Here is an 18,378-nt window from a genome sequence, read left to right as displayed (position 1 = left end):
CTATGAAAACCATCCATACTCTGAATGCTCCAGGACTTTAGTTTGTGGTTGTAAAGTTTCATGAGGCTTCGATTATCCTAGAGGTCACTATGGGTCATTTTATACAGGGAGGTCTGTTTCAAAGAAATGGCTACTATTAGGGGTGTAACAATACATCGATCCACATCGATACATCAATTCATTGATTAATGCTCCGATTATATAGATGCAAAATGAAAACATCGATCCACATCGATACATCAATTCATTGATTAATGCTCCAGTTATATAGATGCAAAATGAAAACATCGATCCATATCGTCATCTCAAAGATACACATTTATTTTGAAATTCACATAGCACGTCTGTGTCACCATTTCTGGGCAAGCGCGCCTCCCCTCAAACAACAAACAGTGCTCAGAAATAAAATGGTCAAATCATATTCTGGTTGTTTTTGTGACTTGATATAAATGATTGTGTTAGATGGGCATATGATATCGTGTCATATCGATCGCAGGCTCCTGAATCGAATTGAATCAAAATCGTATCGTGACTTTGTGATATCGGCAAACATTGTATCGTCATCCAAACAAATCGATATAATATCGTACCGTGATGAAGCTGGTGATTAACACCCTTAGCTACTATGGGAGCTAACATCATCACACATGAATAAAACTGGGCTCATTGAATCCACAAGAATCTCAGCTTTCCAGTCATACCTGATTTATGCAATTCCCTGCAGTTCAAAGACTGTTGAGTGACCCCCATATGCAGAAATTCCCAAATATACAAGGCCAAAATTACACATTTATACTGTATGCAACAAAAACTGCATCATTTTTGCTCCACATGCATGCAACTAGATAAAGTGGCCGTGTCTGTAAAGGGGAAACTCGCAGGTACCCTTATAACTAGGGGTGGGAATCACCAGAGGATTCACATTTAGTCACAATACAATATTATTGCGATATGCTGAGTATCACGATAAAATATATTGCATTAATATTGTGATTTATTACCTTTTTTAAACTGTAAATTTTGTCCTCAAAGGAAAACTCTGTCAACATCGGTTTTATCCTATAAGATAAAGTTTTTAGTCTGGTCATCAACCTCTTTTTCTGCAGCAACAAAGTGTATCTAGTGAGTTGAAAAAGCAATTTATTAGATTATTCTAGTAGGCTCGCTAAAGTTTAATTTGTATTTGTCATATTAATAATTTATATAGTAAAAAAAGAAAGAAAAGAAATGAATGAAAACAAAATATGGGATTTTCTCAAATGAGAACACAGGGCGTGCTTCACAGAGCAGATGTTTATGCTGCAGTTACTGAATATCAGCTGCACCTCAACACCTCTATGTATTTGCATGATTTATGACATCACAACTAGTCTGGAGCCAATCAGGGCGCAGTATGAAACACAGACTTCACAGTGAAGCAGGAGGCATCTTGTGTCCAGAAACTTTAGAAATCACTAATGTTTGGTAGGGGAAGGAATCACCAGAGGGCCCCCTGATACGATGGCATCGTGATACAATATTATCTGATTTTAAATGTTTAGTTATATAAGTATTGAGATCAAATAAATTGCAATGTATGACCTTTTTTCAACTGCACATTAAGGAAAATCTTCGTGACAGTCAGTTTTTATCTTATGAGATACAGTTTTTAATCTCTTCAGTAATTTTTATTCTTGCATCTATTGGAACGAAAAAGCTATGGATTTTATTACTCTCTTTATTACCAAAAGTTAAATTTGTTGTTGCAATATTTATGATTTATATACCAAAAAAAAAAAGATACTTGACATCTGTGTATTGATACAGCGTTTCCATACAAAATACTGCCAAACTACACCATATAGATTCTCATCACCCCTAATATTTACAGATTGTGGATTTTTACATGACAGAGGAGGAGATTAAGTTTAAGAAAATAGCTTATTGAACTGTTTTATGGAGAAATGTCATCAGACATGAATGTTCCCATTAAAGCAGAGTGTAGTGGAACACCTTCAGTTTGTAGAGGATCTCTGAGAGCAGCGAAACGTGTCACATCTGCAGGTTGCACATATACAGCATGTGGCGCGACACGTTGGCTTTATGATACTGGCTGAGGCTGTGATTCCTGATGTTGTGGAACTTGAACACCCGGGAACCTCTGATTAACCCTTTGCCTTTCATGGACTTGTCCGAGTGGAGGCGGCAGACGTGGCACCACATCTGATCCAGCGTCGACGAGTAGCGTAGAAACCAGAACATCTTCAGCCAGGCCTTCTGGAAGCGTCGAGTCACACGACGACGACGCATACACTTGGACGAGCCCATGCCTGGGTCATCTTCACCTTCAGGAAGTGACGACAGAGGCTCCATCCCTGAGAGGGCAGACGGACACATTTAACATGTACTTGACATAAAAAAAAACTGCTGTTATCACACTTTTTATAAGTTTAAAGACCTGTTTAGTGTGAACGCAGCGCTTAAAAGCTCTGCACTTCACACAGACACCAGGTTGATTTTTTTTTTTATCTCACTCTCAGCAGGAAAGCAAATTAACATTGAACTTTCCATTCAGAGGCCTGTTTAAACTATTTCAAATGCAGATGAGACAAATAACTCAAGGTCATTGAACCTTCCTTACATCACGTCAGTACTGATCACATTCATCCTAACGGTGGAACATTTGCCTCTATGTCCAACAAAGACTGTTAATTCTCAGTTATGTTCTTTGCAGATGAGCTCCGATGTTGGAATAAACTTTCCAGGAAGTTTAAGGGCACATTCACACCAGGATAGTCGGGGGGACTCTGTTCCATTGGGCGGGGAATGCCAAAGAATTTTGCACCTTCATTTGGTTCGGTTCACTCTCACACTGCACTTTTTATAGTGGACCAAACCACCTGGACAACGTCACGCAGTTACAACAGCTGCTCGTTTGGGGGCTGTATTGCCCGCAACGACCACTGACCAGGAATAAAAAAAAGCATGAGGAAGAAGAAAACCCCGCTCATCGATTGGCCAGGACCGAAAACAGAAATCCATTGTGGGAGACCCTCAGTTTTCAAGCGGACCAGGGTTTGCTCATTTGGTCTGCACCAGAGTTCAAATAAGCATTCACACCAAATGAACCGAACTATCCGTGGAAGCGGACCAGGGTTCGTTTAAAGCAGGCCAAATAGCTCCTGTGTGAATGCGTCCTATGTCAATATTTTGTTTCTGTCGACTTAGAATGAAGTGCGTTTTATGATGACAAAATGAGTCTGGTGATGGGAGCAATGGCGACTTCGGGACTGTTTCTGGTTAAACAAGAAGAATCTTACTCTCTAACAAAAAGCTCAATCTCTGTGGGGATCGTTTCCATGATGTTCTCAGACACTTAGAATAACAATCTGAACCTGTCAGTGACAAAAACCAACACTTTCAGTGGACATAAATTCACGGTGCGCATGTGTGCTATGTGTGTACACTGCATTGGCTGCAGCGTTTTCACTCAATACTGGACCAATTTCAAAAAGTCATTCCCATTAGCCACTTAGACACAAAAGCAGAGGAAAATAGGGTCCATGTTGAAAGATATCGAAATTACCTTTTAACAACATCACTAACCGAGATTACATGTTTCCATGTTGTTAGCATGTAGCTACAAGTAGCAGTGTATGTAATGTGAACACATGCAGTATCAAGCCTGAAACTGATGATCATATGAAGACATCCATTACGAGATGACGTCAGCTTGTGTTGTTGGAAACAAAGAATTCAGAACGGTTTGAAGCCTGAGGTTTTTATTCACAGGGATTACTTTGACATAGGTTTACCTCATTATTAGAAACTTTGGACACATTTAATATGAACATCTGACACGGTAACATCATATATAGACAGAAAATAAGGAAAAGACTAATTGGTCTCCTTTAAGACTTACATTCAGGGTATATCTCCTCTGTGTGGGCTGTCTCAGGACTCTGTAGCCCCTGCTCTAGTTGGACGGGAGCCTTGTTGAAGACAAATGAGTCCTCCTGTTCTCCTGTGAGATGTGACAGCTTCTCCTGCAGCTCCATGATCCTGCTCTGCAGCTTCACACAGTTCTCACAGGAGGAGGAGGAGGAGGAGGAGGACTCCTCACAGGTCTGCTTCGCCTCCTTCACAGGTGGAAGTTTGAAGCTCAGCTCCACGCTGAACTTCTCAGAGGAGGGCTGTCGGGCTGAGAGAGCTCTGGACCTGCTGGAGGCCTCCAGAGAAGCTTCCAGAGCGTCTCTAAAGAAGTCCTGAAACAAGATATGAACCTGTTAGTTCATCAAAACAACTTTTATCTACTGAAACTTTAATGACAATGAAAAACAAAAACAAAAAACCCCCACAGGAATTAGTTGTTTTTTGTGATGGTCTAGATGACATTTTTTAAATTGAGCCAAAGAGAAATAATGTGTCAGTAGCCCTTTTTACAGAGCCTTTTCAAGGTGGGAATTTTATGTTGTTATGTCTTCTCACTGTCCTGTAATAAAGGGTATGACTGCGGAATAAGGGGACAGAGTTGTCTTGCCAGAATGGAGGTAGTGACAGCATCAAAGCAACCTCAGTATACATGGGACAGCCAGCAGCAGGACGGGATCATGGGCGGCACGAGTGTGAAGTTCTGACAACTTGTTCTGTGTGCAACCTGCCACAGGAGATTTAAAAAGTAGCTGTTGGCAGTTAACTCAAAGAAGAACAGCAGCCGAAAGTGTCCGCTGTCTGAAATCACACACGGAATCGACAAGACACCATCTTTGTCTGGTTCTGTGTAATAATGGGGTATAAAGAAGGGACATCATGGCGGCCCTACGGCGCAATCTCTGTGTGTAAAGTGCTCGTGAAAGTATTAGTTTGAGTCATACTCTGAAGCAGGGGTCTGTCTTCTTCACAGGCTGCTTGTTGAAGTTGGTTTGACGCTGCAGAGCAGACTGCAGCAGAGATTTAACTTCTCTCCAGGGACGGATTGCTGGCATCTCTTCACCTGAAACAACAGATTGTACAGAAAAATCCATTTTAATGTCTACTCCCAGAAATAAAGACGTCTAAACAGCCTACCTGCATTTAAACCAGTCAATAAAACCCTTTGATTCCGAAAAGTAAATTAAAGACCTGTTTAATCTGGCTTTTAATCAGAATTGATGTAATTATCTTAAGGCCTTTGCACACCAGGTTCATATTTTTCGTATGCATCTGCTTAATCAGCCATCCGTCAGGTTTGTGTTTCCCTCTTGCTACTAGCTGCTCATTCCTGCTATCAGCTGTTTCCTGTTTATCCACCGCCAGTGGCTTGCACGTGCGGCATCATCAACAGTCATCAACAGCTCCTCCTGTTGCGGAAAACTGGGCAACTCTCCAATCCGGCTCTGTGTCTCTAAACGCTTGCAGCTTGCCGGCAAATCGGCCCAACATTCGCTGAAAATCTGGCAGTGTAAAAGGGGCTACTGCTTCTTGGTCAAAGAACTCATGGCTGTAATTGTCTTTGGCACTCGGAGATTGATGATATTTGGAGATTTTGAAGTAGAGACGACATTCTGTTTGTGTGGCTTGTTACTCATTTGAACTGTAAAAACAGTAAAGCTTTGTGCAATGTTTGACTTTCACATCATCACCTTTCTTCTCTCTGTGAACTCACACTTGAGTGTAGCCTGTTTACAGACTGCAGCTGAAATGATTAATCAACTAACAGATCAACAAAGAATTAATTAATTTGATGATCAATAAGTGAATTCTGTCTTTCTCAAGCAACAGTATTAAAACACGTCCAATCACCTCTCAAACATTTATATCTCAGTAAACAGAATATCTTTGAGTGTTGAACTAAACAAAACATCTGAAGATGTCATCATGGAATTGAATTGTTTCATTTGAAGGATTTTGGAGGCCCAAAGAGAAAACACTGAAATTAAGAGGGCCGTCAGAGGCGTACTTTAGCACAAGAAATAGGTTTTTTTTTATTTACACCTTTAGTCATCTCGTGACAAAGGTAGATAAGGAGTCATTGCAAAGCAAATACAGCAACATATCAAAGCATGACAAATCAGGAGAGGACACGTCTTTACTGATAAGACCCAATAAGGAAGTGGACGCATGTTTTAGGGGATTCAAATTCACTGGACACTAAGTCACTTTGGACACTAATGAAACAATAGTTATTCCTTTAAAAGGGAAACAGTGTGGATGTAGCGTCAGCTGCAGAGAAACAGAAGTCAGTCTCACCTCCTGCTGCTGATTCTGTCTCATGTGAAGGACTCATCTCTGCAGGGCGCCTTAGGTTCTGCTCTCCGTCCTCTTGCACAGACTGGAGGGGACGCTTGCGGCATCTTTGGTTTTGGTCTTTGGTTTTGGTGGATTTTTTTTTGTTCTGTGCTTTGTCCTCCTCCACAGACTGGAGGAGACGCTCGGGGCGTCTTGATGTTCCTTTGTTGTGACCCAGGTGCAGTGATGGGACCCAGTCTGGATCTGACGCCAGCATTTCATAAGCTGGTTTACCTGTGAACACAGGAGGTGTTAAAGGAATACTTCACCACCCAAAATGATAATTTGTATATCAATTGCTTAGCCTGTGTTATGTTGTTTTTGTCACAGTTTTAACTGCCAAACGATATCAAAATATCAGTTTACAAACTCGTGCAGTATAATCCAAGTCTAATTTATCCTGTCATATGCTCAGTACTTCACAAACAGACAGCTCTTTCAGAAAGGGAACTGAACTGAGAATGAAACTCATCTATTCAGATTCAGATTCACTTTATTTGTCATTTCTCTGACTATTTACATACAAAAAGAAACGTACTATTTTCTCTTCAAAGCCAGACCCCATTGACAAAAGCAGATATTCTACCCCGCTGAACATGAAAGCTGCTGGTCTACTGCTGCCTCTATCAGTTAGTTAGTTTGTGTTACTATGTGACTTTGGTGAATCCGAACAAACCCTTTAATACACCAAAGTCACACGGTAACATAATCAAACTAACTGATCAAGGCAGAGGTAGACCAGCAGCTCATGTGTTCAGTGAGGTAAAATTACTGTTTTTGTCAATGGAGCCTGCCTTTGAAGTAGGGCTGCCACCTAATAGTCAACCAAACATTAGTCGACAAGAAGGTCATTAGTCAGCAAGATTTCATTGGTTGCTTAGTCGCCGGGAAAAAAAAGTGAAACTCCATTCGGAGCTGCACCTTGTCAAAATAAATCAAAACCTATGACTGGACCATGTGGGAATTTAATTTGAAAGGACAGACACAGGAAGTGTCCACGCTCAGCAGTCAGACAGGAGTCAGGTTACAAACCAGTCACAGCCGACAGATATTTTTCCTTCTTCTGTAAATATTCAGTCTGATAAATTCAGAAAAGTTGATCATGTTAGTGCAGGGCTACCCAGAGCTTTACATGTGTCCCACAGACGATAGGCCGACACACTTAAAATCAACTCCTGGAAGAGGATCAGCTCTGCACTCAGGTTTTCAGGTAAATAGGCTATACGATGCTTGTTACGGTTGCTTAGCAACCTCAGACGCATCCCTCTGCCGCGCTCTTGAAAGCTGGCACAGAAAAGGCACATGAGTAGTGCCCATCCCTGGCCTCGTGTTTTCCAGGTGGTTAAAGACGCGGCATCCGACGCCCTGCCCCTAATTTCCAGGGCTGGTACCTGCGGTTATTCCACAGGCTAGTTAATAACATGTCGGGCAGGAAATCCAAAGTGTGGGATCATTTTGAGAAGGTGAAGGACGAACCCAAGGTGATATGTAAACTCATCTTCATTGGTCGACTACAAACATGACGTATCATCTGAAACATGGAAGTAGCTACATGCCCATTAGCCCACAGCGTCATTAACAGGCGGCTCGCTCAGTGTGTGACGTGCACTTGTAGATAAAATATAGGCCTATATTAATGAAGGTTCATTAGTACGGTTTGGACACGAGGCTTAAAGGTAGCAATAGTTATTCCTTTTAAAACAATACTGTATCAGTGTGGATGTAGCCTCAGCTGCAGAGAAACAGAAGTCAGTCTCACTTCCTGCTGCTGATTCTGTCTCATGTGAAGGACTCATCTCTGCAGGGCATCTTTGGTTCTGCTCTCCGTCCTCTTGCACAGACTGTAGGGGACGCTTGTGGCGTCTTTGGTTTTGGTCTTTGGTTTTGGTGGATTTTTTGTTCTGGTCTTTGTCCTTCTCCACAGACTGGAGGAGACGCTCGGGGCGTCTTGAGGTTCCTTCGTTGTGACCCAGGTGCAGTGATGGGACCCAGTCTGGATCTGACACCAGCATTTCATAAGCTGGTTTACCTGCGAACACAGGAGGTGTTAAAGGAATACTTCACCACCCAAAAGGATCATTCGTATATAAATTACTTAGCCTGTGTCATGTCATTCTTCTTGCATGCCTCCACAGCAAACAGAAAATACAAAAAAACATTTCAACATTCTTACTTATTCTTACATTCTGACTTGAAGTAAATGGGGTCCACTTCAGTACTTCACAAACAGACGGCTCTTTCTAACAGGGAACTGAACTGAGAATGAAACTTATTTACTTTCTCTTCAAAGCTGGCTCCACTGACAAAAACAGATATTTTACCTCACTGAACATGAAAGCTGCTGGTCTACTGCTGCCTCTTAGGGGTGGGCGATATGGTCCTAAAATCTTCCTAAAGTAGTTTGGGTAGGTGTGAACACAGCAATCACACTCAGGTGTGCACCAAAACAACCAGGGCCCTGTTTCCCAGTTTCAATGTACTAACTGTCCCTTAGCGGGTGCTTGTAAGGAGAGCTGCTAAAGATACATCCTAAGTTGAAGCTGTCCTTCACCATGGTGCTGAAAGTGTATTAATCGATGATGCACACATCGATTGATTTCATATAAAGGTAAATAAATGATGTTGTAATATAAAAAGTATTGCCATGATAATTTTACCCCCATCAAATATTATATCATAAATGAGGCTTTGCCTTTTACAGAACATCTGCTCATCTATTTGAAGCCAAGTCCATACATCACTGTCCTAATACGCCTGAAGCATATCACATTAAAAAATGACTTACATGCGCAGCTCATTATAAACAAGGAGACTAATGATGAAGCAGAGAAACAGCAAGCGGACTGAAGTTTGTCCTTATAAAATGATTAACATGAACCAAATGGCTACGCGGACGGCGATGTCTTTGGTCCAGCTGATTGAGCGCAACGATATGCTGTAAAGCAGACGTAATCTCGTCTACAATGAAGCAAGCAGAGGTGACTTGCTTGATCGTCTATACAGCTGGTGCCACCCACTTAATTAGTTTCCAGCTGGCCCCATTAAACTTCAATTTGATCAATTTGTCAAGTATCTGTCAGATATTCAGTATATAGTGGGAGGGTATGGCCTGTATAAATAAATGAATAAGTAAGTAATAAGTAAGTAAATAAACCTATATATTTATGATATTCAATGTTCATTATCATTTTTGATTAAGTTAATTTTAAACTAATGATGTAATTTGCGCAAGGAGTCTAGATGTGAATTAAAAAGCATAATTTTGGCCTAGTAATGCTAAAACTGTGACAGGATAAACACTAAGTGGTTCAGACCGCCCTTCTTAAGATATACCTTTCAGAAGATATATCCTCACTAAGGAGACTCTGGGAAACAGCCTGTAAGCTTAAGGGAGACCTAAGATACAAATGCACGTGGTGCTACGAAGGCTCTGGGAAACGGGGCCCAGATTGAGACCTTCTTGAAGAGGTGGTCTCGGTCCGGTTACAAACAAACTCTGGTGCAGTTCGCTTGTGGTGAGAAGGTGTTCCGACCTGGATGTGAAGCAACTGCAGTCACATGACACATTGTTTGGGTTAAACATGAGCATGTTACAGTCCTGGAGGATTATTAATGTGCACCTCCTCCTGTACTGCCTTAATATGCACATTCAGCACATCCAATGCATCAAAACATTGTTTTCTAGTTGGAGCCGCGCCTCGTTTTCAAACTGTATGCTTTGACTAAAATGAACAATGACAGCAATATAGTCCACGATGAGCAGCGCTAAAATCAACCTGCGTAGTTGTCCCTCCATTGTGAGCAGCCTTCGTTTCATTTTAGTTCAGTTTCCCATCAGTTTGTGAAGTACTGAGCATACTAGGGATGTCACGATTACTTGATTTCACTATTAACCGCGATTTTAAACGCCATGGTTAATTATTTGTAAAGATTCCTCAACACCGTCACTCTCCAAAGATTATGCCGGGATGTGGAACCATATACAGTAGGCAGATCAGCACAACTCTCACGGAACGAAAACAAAGTTAAACAAGTGATACAGGTGACTAGGCGTCTCTGAGTGATGAAGTATGGATTATTTATGTTTCAAAGGGCATCTATAAGTCAAAAGCTAGCTAAATTTTTTTTGTAATATAGTTTACAGAAAGTCTGTAAAGAAATACATGTAGCATTTGAAACCTTTTTTCCCAAAAGGGAAATCCTGCTGTGGATGTTTAAAAGAGGTGATTTTTGTTTAATTCCAATGGGATTATTGTCATTAAATCTTGCACTTTTTGGTTACTTTTCTTTGTTGCTATATTATTTTTGTTATGTTGGCATGGAAATAAATGAGACTTAAAAGATCTGTAAGGAGTGTTCATGTGATTTTACACATTTATAGTGTGAAATTAATTAATGCATAATAATTGTGATAATCGTAAAACCGTGATTATTTCTCTGACAATAATCGTACCAAGAAAATCTATAATCGTGACATCCCTAGAGCATACACAGGATAAACGAGACTACACGAGTTGATAAAGGTCTGTAAACTGATGTTTAGATACAGTTTTGCTGTTGTTAAATGTGGACCCCTATGACTAAAATTCATCAAGAATTTTCTCCTTCTTTTATCAATTCTATTGGTTATTCATTTATTTTGTATTGGTCTGGTCTTAGCCTATGATCGATATTTTTGTTGCCGTCTTTATCGTGATGGTGTATACTGTTTTATTTGTCTCATAAAGCACTTTGTAACTGTGTTTTGAAAAGTGATATACAAATAAAGTTCATTGTTAGCTTATAACTATAACTAAACATTAGATCTTAGAAAGTCTTCATATGTTTTGTGTGATAAATGTAATTGAGTACAAAATAGTAACTTTAATTTCTTTACTTAAATAGCCTAAATGCATTTGACTACTTTCCCCCACAGCTGTACCTAATAAACTGGACACTCAGTGCAGTGTTGTAGTCTTCATGTACCTGGCTGAGACTCACCTGAGTGAAAGTGTCTGGAGCAGACTCTAATGGAGGACGAGATGTGGAGGAACGTGATGTCGCTCCGGCCGACCGCATCCACCCAGGCCTCCCTCCTGCGCTTTGTTAGCTGGGATACCTGCTTCCCTTCATGGGTCCTCCAGGCGGGGAAGCAGTGGAAAGTTAGTCCGTTTGGGATCTTCCTCCCGAGGTGGTCATGAGACCTGCGGCGGCAGTTTATCACGCAGCAGTTTCTTCCCCCCATCGATACCTGACCGACAGACACGCAGACAGTTACTAAAAAAATATAAACAGTCGACGAAATAACCGCCAACAGTTATGGCTGAGCTCCCACAATACACTGCGGCCGGACGTCACGTGACCCCGGACCCCAAACACTGCAGGGATGAGAGGTTACAGCGCATGCTCGAAAACTACGGGACACCCCAAGACACCCGCAACGTTGCGTGTTCGAGTCCAGTCTCGGGATACCTCCTCCTCTCATTAACGGGATTTATATTTTTGTGGCGGACCCTACAAGAGGGTCCTGGCTGTAATTGGACCCTTCGCCGTTGTGAGCATTTTATACTTGTGTGGTGGTGTGTCTGTGTCACTGCACTTACACCTCTAAAACACTAGTCGGCGGCGTGAAGTGCTGTAAAGTTTAGTCAAAGATACTGTATTATAATATATATATGGTTTATCCACTGTCTTTGGTTTAGTTGTTTCAAAACATGGGTGCAGATCCCGGGGGGGCGGGGGGGGGACATGTCCCCCCCAAATTCTGAAAAACACAAATTGTCCCCCCCAATTCTAAATAGCTTAAATGATTAAAATTGAACAAATGTATACAGTAGTCCTATATACTGGGAGAAAGGGAAGATGATGAGGAGAAATGGGAATCCGTGAGAGGCAAGAGATGAGAACGTGAGTGGACATAACATGCCTGAGACCCTGAAACTAGAAGTAGCATTAACTAACAGCGAAGCAGTGAAAAGGAGGGTGATGGCTGGTTCCATGTACTACTGGCTGTTTAAGAGAAATAAACAGTAAAGGTAAGCATATGATTCTCTTTGTAGTGCTTTTTGAATGACTTGGTGATGAGCCTCTATGAAATCGTGAAATATGCTGGCAATCTCAAGCGCTCTGTGGGCATGATTTGCACGCGTGCAATTAAAAAAAAATCACAACTGATTGTGTCCCCCCCCAAACTTGTCATCAGATCTACACCCATGTTTCAAAACATAGCTTAATGTAGACAATTTCAAACACAAGTACACAAATCAGCTTTGCAGCATTCACAGACAAAGCATTTGTGTTAATCCGTACACATTTTCCCCACAAATACAACATGCTAACGTTATTAGCACACGCCTATGTAAAAATTAGGCTAGCAGCTAGCAGACTTTCTCTTTGCATATGAAGCCAGAGACAACACCAGCAATATTTAACAAAGGTAATGTTACAAAATTCGGCTCCATTACAACTCACGACGGTCACTGACAAAACAACTGTCTTAGCAGTTCCAAACAAATATAACATGGTAGCGTTATTAGCACAAGCCTATGGCATTTTACATTGCATAAATTAGCCTAGCGATGAGTGGAGATTTCCTCTGCTCATATAAAGTCAGGATAAATCACAAACAAAACTTTAAATGTTATTTTTGTGAATATCTGTGAAATGAAAGTAAGTAAGAGCTTCATTTCCACTGAGGGAAATGGTTTCAGCTTATAAAAACAGACAGGAGGTCTGCGTTGCCGATGTTAACATTTCTGGGTAGGCGACATCAGGCTCTGGCATAGGCTCTATGTTGACGCGTCGATATATTTTTTTCTTTTTCATATACCATGGTGTGTATCTTCTTCAAGCTCAGGTGTGACACACTGACAGTCCAGCTAAAAAGAAAATTGCAAATTTGGTAAAACTATCACTGAAAGTGATAGACATGATTGACCCTTCCAAAACACCTCTGACAAAACTTAACAAAGACATGCACACAGGACTCCAAATGACCAGACACACAATTGTTGTTGTTACAGAATCAGTAGATGCAAAAGTAACAGTTTATTTTGTTGTTTTTTCAACTGTTTTCTCTTTTCCATCCTCCCTGCATTTCTGAACAAACAATTAGTAGGCTACAAACAATTAGAGCAGGCTTATTAATTGGTCGGGTTAGTTGCTTAAGATTTTAGCTAAGTTTTGACTACTTACTGTCTCATGTTTACGTTTTTAGGCTTATTTGCCTTATTTTCACCACTGAATGACACACATGCCTATTTTTTATTTTCATTTGTTTAACTGACAACATATCAGCAACAGTAATAGGTCACTTTTACAATTATGATTAACTTAAACTTCCCAACATTATTACTAATCATGGTGGCATATAATCGATATAAATGGGCTACTACGAACACAGCCCATCATTTCTGGATTGTGAAAGTGAACCCGAACAGTACATTAAAACCATTTTGCTATAACGAGAAAGTCTGTAAAACACTGAATTTATATCTTATTAAATGTGTATTAAAATGTATTTTGTAAAATAAAAATCACCGTATTTAGTTTATTGTTTGAATAAATTACGCAGGATTGTTTTACTTTCAGTCCGCCATTATCCTGCTGCTGAAAACATAAAACTAGCAGAGGATGGTTTCGATCCATCGACCTCTGGGTTATGGGCCCAGCACGCTTCCGCTGCGCCACTCTGCTTTCCGAATACTAACTTGAAACAGATGGTAATTTAACCCTTTCAGCATGGACTGACTGGTATTTCTGTTTGTCGTGTAACCGCTCATAAAAACAACCTCACACTCAACACTGCCACAGAAACACGTCATACACGTTTTTTGTCGTAAAACCGTCGTAGTTTCCCTCAGGGTCTAGCTTTAGCTTCTTGCCGGGAGACGCTCCGCTCGCTTCTTCCGCGTCTCCTCGTCTCGTGCACGGCTGTTGCTGACCAGGTCCCGAGCTCGGCGTGCATCTCGTGCTCCGTCCGACTCAGCTGCGCGTGCACGGCGCTTTACTTTTGCCTCGCGCAGCCGCTTCCGCTTTACTTGGCTGTTTGTGGGCATGTTGGCTTCAGAAAAGGTGGTCTGCAAGAAAATATTTGATGACACAGTCAGCGGTTTAAAACTGTGACACATAGTGCCATCAATTTTCAAAATAATAAACTTTACTTATATAGAATACATTACAATACAATACAAGTTAGAAAATTCAAAACATTAAGAGAACTCAACGAACGCAAAGCCCCAAACTAAACCCTTAATAAATAACATGACGTATACACATTAATCAAATAACCAAAAAGCAATTTTAAAAAGTGTGTCGGTCAACAGCATCAAGGTGTTGTGTGTAGCCTACATGTTTTGCGCACATGGATAAAACATGCTCAAAAGGACTTTTGTCATGCACAAATCAGCTGAAGGGAAACAAAAATGGCAGCTGGAGTGTTGTTACATTAGGTTTCAAACACATAAAACACAACATAAAGTAAAATAACTAATGTAAATTGTGTTCGGTTCCCAGTGTGCTGCCAAACTGCTGTGACGTCAGGTTTGTTTAACTCGGACTCGACTGATGACCGAGTTTCTGACTTTTACTTCGCAGCATAAACACTCACCAGACAACCAGGCTGACTCTCTGAAGTTACACAGCTGAGGGTTGAAAGGTTTCTAACTTCCGGTCTCTCCTTCTTTCTCTGTTCTTGGATGAGCTATTGTGTAGTGGGCTGTTGTGGACGTTAAACTGTACCCACCGAACTAGGTTTCACCTAGCCCTGCCCTACTGTGTTGTGATTGGCTAGGACCATACCACCTGGGTAGGCAGGTGATGCCACAAAATTTAGTTTCGATCCCATACCAAGTAATACAGGACCAGAGTCGCCGATATCGATACTGATTCAAACTTTATATTATAGACCCTTTTAGGGCCGACGTCACAATGATGTCGTTTTATTAGCTGGAGGCAAAACACGGCTGTAGGCTACACAGGAATCTTAAAAGAGAAGTCCGGTATTTTGCACTTTGAGCCCTATCTCTGAGTTGTTCATGATGAAATAAAGTGGCTAAGACCAAAATTGTGACGATGGCTCCTTTTCGGAGAATTTGGCTTTCCCCTGCCTGGCTTAACACTGCTGCCTATGGCCATGTGTGAACCTGTCCTAAACCACCCTAAACGTTCGTTTTCAAAGCCATGAAACTCACCGAGTGGTCAGTGGTGTTTGTTGATGTTCTGACATAAAAATCGTAGCAAACTGTGGTTTCCGTGATGATTTATTTGACATTGTGTCTAATCCACTGATTTTCTATAGAAGCCTCATTGCCGTTTGTAGTAATCCGCCACCGGAAACAGAAAGGGGGTTGTTTACGACAAGGTTGTAGTCATTGTAGTCTTTAGCTCAACGAAAGTGCCGGTTCGACAGTGCTGTGTGCGCTCCTGGAGGAAGAACAAAGTTTTGTAATAAGTTTAAACACCTGCACAATGGATTACTCGCTTGTAAACAACCTTCGCAGGACGATGCCTTTGAACACAACGCCAACCTTCTTCTTCTGCTTCTTCTCTGTGTCCCATTACATTGCAATGGTTTCCTGCCGGTTGGCGACACCCACGTAAAGGAGCATTATCGCCATCAAGTGGGCTGGAGTGTGTAACGTTTCAGGGTCAAACGAACGATCAAGCGGAAGTTTACACACGGGTGTGAGGCAGCTGAAAAAACAGTTCCACAATCCAGATGAAGAGCGAAAACACAGATGGAAACCACAGTTTGCTACGATTTTTATGTCAGAACATCAACGAACACCACTGACCACTCGGTGAGTTTCATGGCTTTGAAAACGAACGTTTAGGGTGGTTTAGGACAGGTTCACACATGGCCATAGGCAGCAGTGTTAAGCCAGGCAGGGCAAAGACAAATTCTCAGAAAAAGGAGCCATCGTCACAATTTTGGTCTTAGCCACTCTATTTCATCATAAGCAAACCAGAGATGGGGCTCAAAGTGCAAAATACCGGACTTCTCCTTTAACATGTCGTCTTGCACCCTAAGGCTTCGTCCATGCGTTCCTCCCAGGGTACAGTGAGTTCCACCATGATGGCTTGTTTGGTTGATCAGAAAAGATGACCATTTCTGGACAGAAGGATGCAAACTGCAGCTGCTTGCCAAGATCAACTCTCAGTTGCCGGTCGGCTGCTGATGTGAAAAGTCCTGTTGCTGATCATGGTTGTGGGGTGTTTTTCTCTCCAGCCTTAACAAAGGTGATGATCTTCTTTGAGCGGTGGTGTTCGCTGTCGTCCACATGTCTCATTCCAACAGTGAATAATAAATTGAAACTAAATGTTCAGTCTGATTATCAGGTGACTTTTATCCAAATTTGATAAAACTGTTTAACAGTGGCGCAGTGCATTGTCACCTCACAGCGAGATGGTTCCTGGTTTGAATCCGAGGTGGAGGGTGAAACCCTGGGGTGGGGAAGCCCTTATGTGCGGAGTTAGGATGGGTTACTCCAGCTTCCTCCCACAGTCCAAAGACATGCAGGTTAATTGGTGACTCTAAATTGTCCGTAGGTGTGAATGTGAGTGTGAATGGTTGTCTGTCTCTATGTGTCAGCCCTGTGATAGTCTGGTGACCTGTCCAGGGTGAACCCTGCCTCTCACCCAGTGTCAGCTGGGATAGGCTCCAGCCCCCTCGTGATCCCCAACAGGACAAATAATTTATGACAAATTAAAAAAACAAACAGACAAGACACCCTGCTTTTCACAATTTATTAACAAAATGATAAAATAAATAAATACAAATTGATCAAATGCTCCTAATATCAACTCCTCCCCATGTTCCCTACAGTATTTCCTAAACACTGCATACAAAGAATTCATCACAGAAGAGGCTCAATACAGAGGTAAGAATCCCACCAGACCAGTCACAATGTCAGGCCAACAGAAGACACATCTGGAACAGAAGTCAAAAAAATAAACACATTCCTTTCCAAAATCATTATGAAAAAATACAAACAATTATACAAATATTCAGATTGTGTAATTACCAATTTACACATTATTCAGCACACCAGGTGAACTTTTTCTTTATTCATATCGCTACAATGCATCTCACCAAATGGAAGATAAAAAAAGACTTCTTTTGTTTTTTACTTTGATTTTTTTTTTGTTTTATTTTGTTATTTTTTTTTTGCACTCAACACACCCCCGATGGAATTAGCTGTGGATGAGGTAAGAAGCTTCAGGTGTACAGTTGGATCCGGACAGGATGGAGGCTGAGCGACGGCTAACGACGGGTTGATGTCATGTATCGACAGAATACTAGAAGGCCACAATCATGACTTGATCGTTTTAAAACTAAAATCAAACAAACAAACAAAAAAAAGACAGGAGTCGGAGTGAACTACTTTACAGGATGCTTCCAGAAGAATCCGCCACACAAGGAACTGGACATGTTTTAATGCATATAAGACTTCATCCAAATACAAACTGAAGAGCTCTCAGCTGCCGACAAATGCTCCTTTTACGGCTCGGTGAATAAACACGATGCTGAAATTCATTTCCAAATGATATGCAACACAAAAAGCTTCCCAACAGAAACGCACATCTGCAGTGTTCTTTGGATAAATTCACTTTCAGGGCTCATTTATACTTCTTTCACGTACGAAAACAGACGCATCCGTTTCAAATGTTGTACATGTGACTGCCCTCGTACGTCCTTGACGAAAGCATATCTAAAACCAATGAATGGCTCTAGAGGGCAGAGTGACAACAAATGTGGTGACGGTGGAGGAGGTCGTAATGATGTACCTTTTAACGGCGGTGGTGTTTGAGGCCATTAAGTACATCGCGATATGTGGACGGAAAATTCTCTTGACTCCACTACTGATTCATTTCGTTCTGACATTTTTTAATCGTCTTCCTCATCACCTACAGTCCGATGCGTTCTCATCCCAACTTGTCATATACTGCCGCTTTGTCAGTGGACTTACACGTCTAAATATGATGCGCTAGGCAACCTCCTGCGTCTGTTGTTGGTGGTCCAGGACGGTGTAACAATTTATGCTTGTAACATGCATTGTGTCTTTTCAAAATACACTTCCATTTTCACAGGAAATGTACAGTCTCTGCTCGTCAGATGCACACAGTCTTTTCAAAATCGGCTTAGAACGTTCG

The 18,378-nt window shown here is 41.4% G+C and overlaps 1 protein-coding gene across 1 annotated transcript; it reads right to left on the bottom strand.

The window, feature by feature from the left end:
- Window positions 1-357: 357 nt before the first annotated feature.
- Window positions 358-11,547, bottom strand: LOC125887121 (uncharacterized). The gene is made up of 6 exons (XM_049573673.1): window positions 11,227-11,547; window positions 8,006-8,275; window positions 6,208-6,480; window positions 4,854-4,972; window positions 3,902-4,244; window positions 358-2,354 (listed from the first exon to the last, which is right to left on the bottom strand). The coding sequence occupies exons 1-6, from the start codon at window positions 11,468-11,470 to the stop codon at window positions 2,032-2,034; spliced, it is 1,572 nt and encodes a 523-aa protein (XP_049429630.1). The 5' UTR covers window positions 11,471-11,547; the 3' UTR covers window positions 358-2,031.
- Window positions 11,548-18,378: the final 6,831 nt, after the last annotated feature.

This window comes from Epinephelus fuscoguttatus, linkage group LG4 (genome assembly GCF_011397635.1).
Source record: "Epinephelus fuscoguttatus linkage group LG4, E.fuscoguttatus.final_Chr_v1".
Lineage (NCBI taxonomy): Eukaryota > Metazoa > Chordata > Actinopteri > Perciformes > Serranidae > Epinephelus > Epinephelus fuscoguttatus.
The sequence above is the reverse complement of the archived record's forward strand: the minus strand, read 5'-3'. Positions and strand labels throughout refer to the sequence as shown.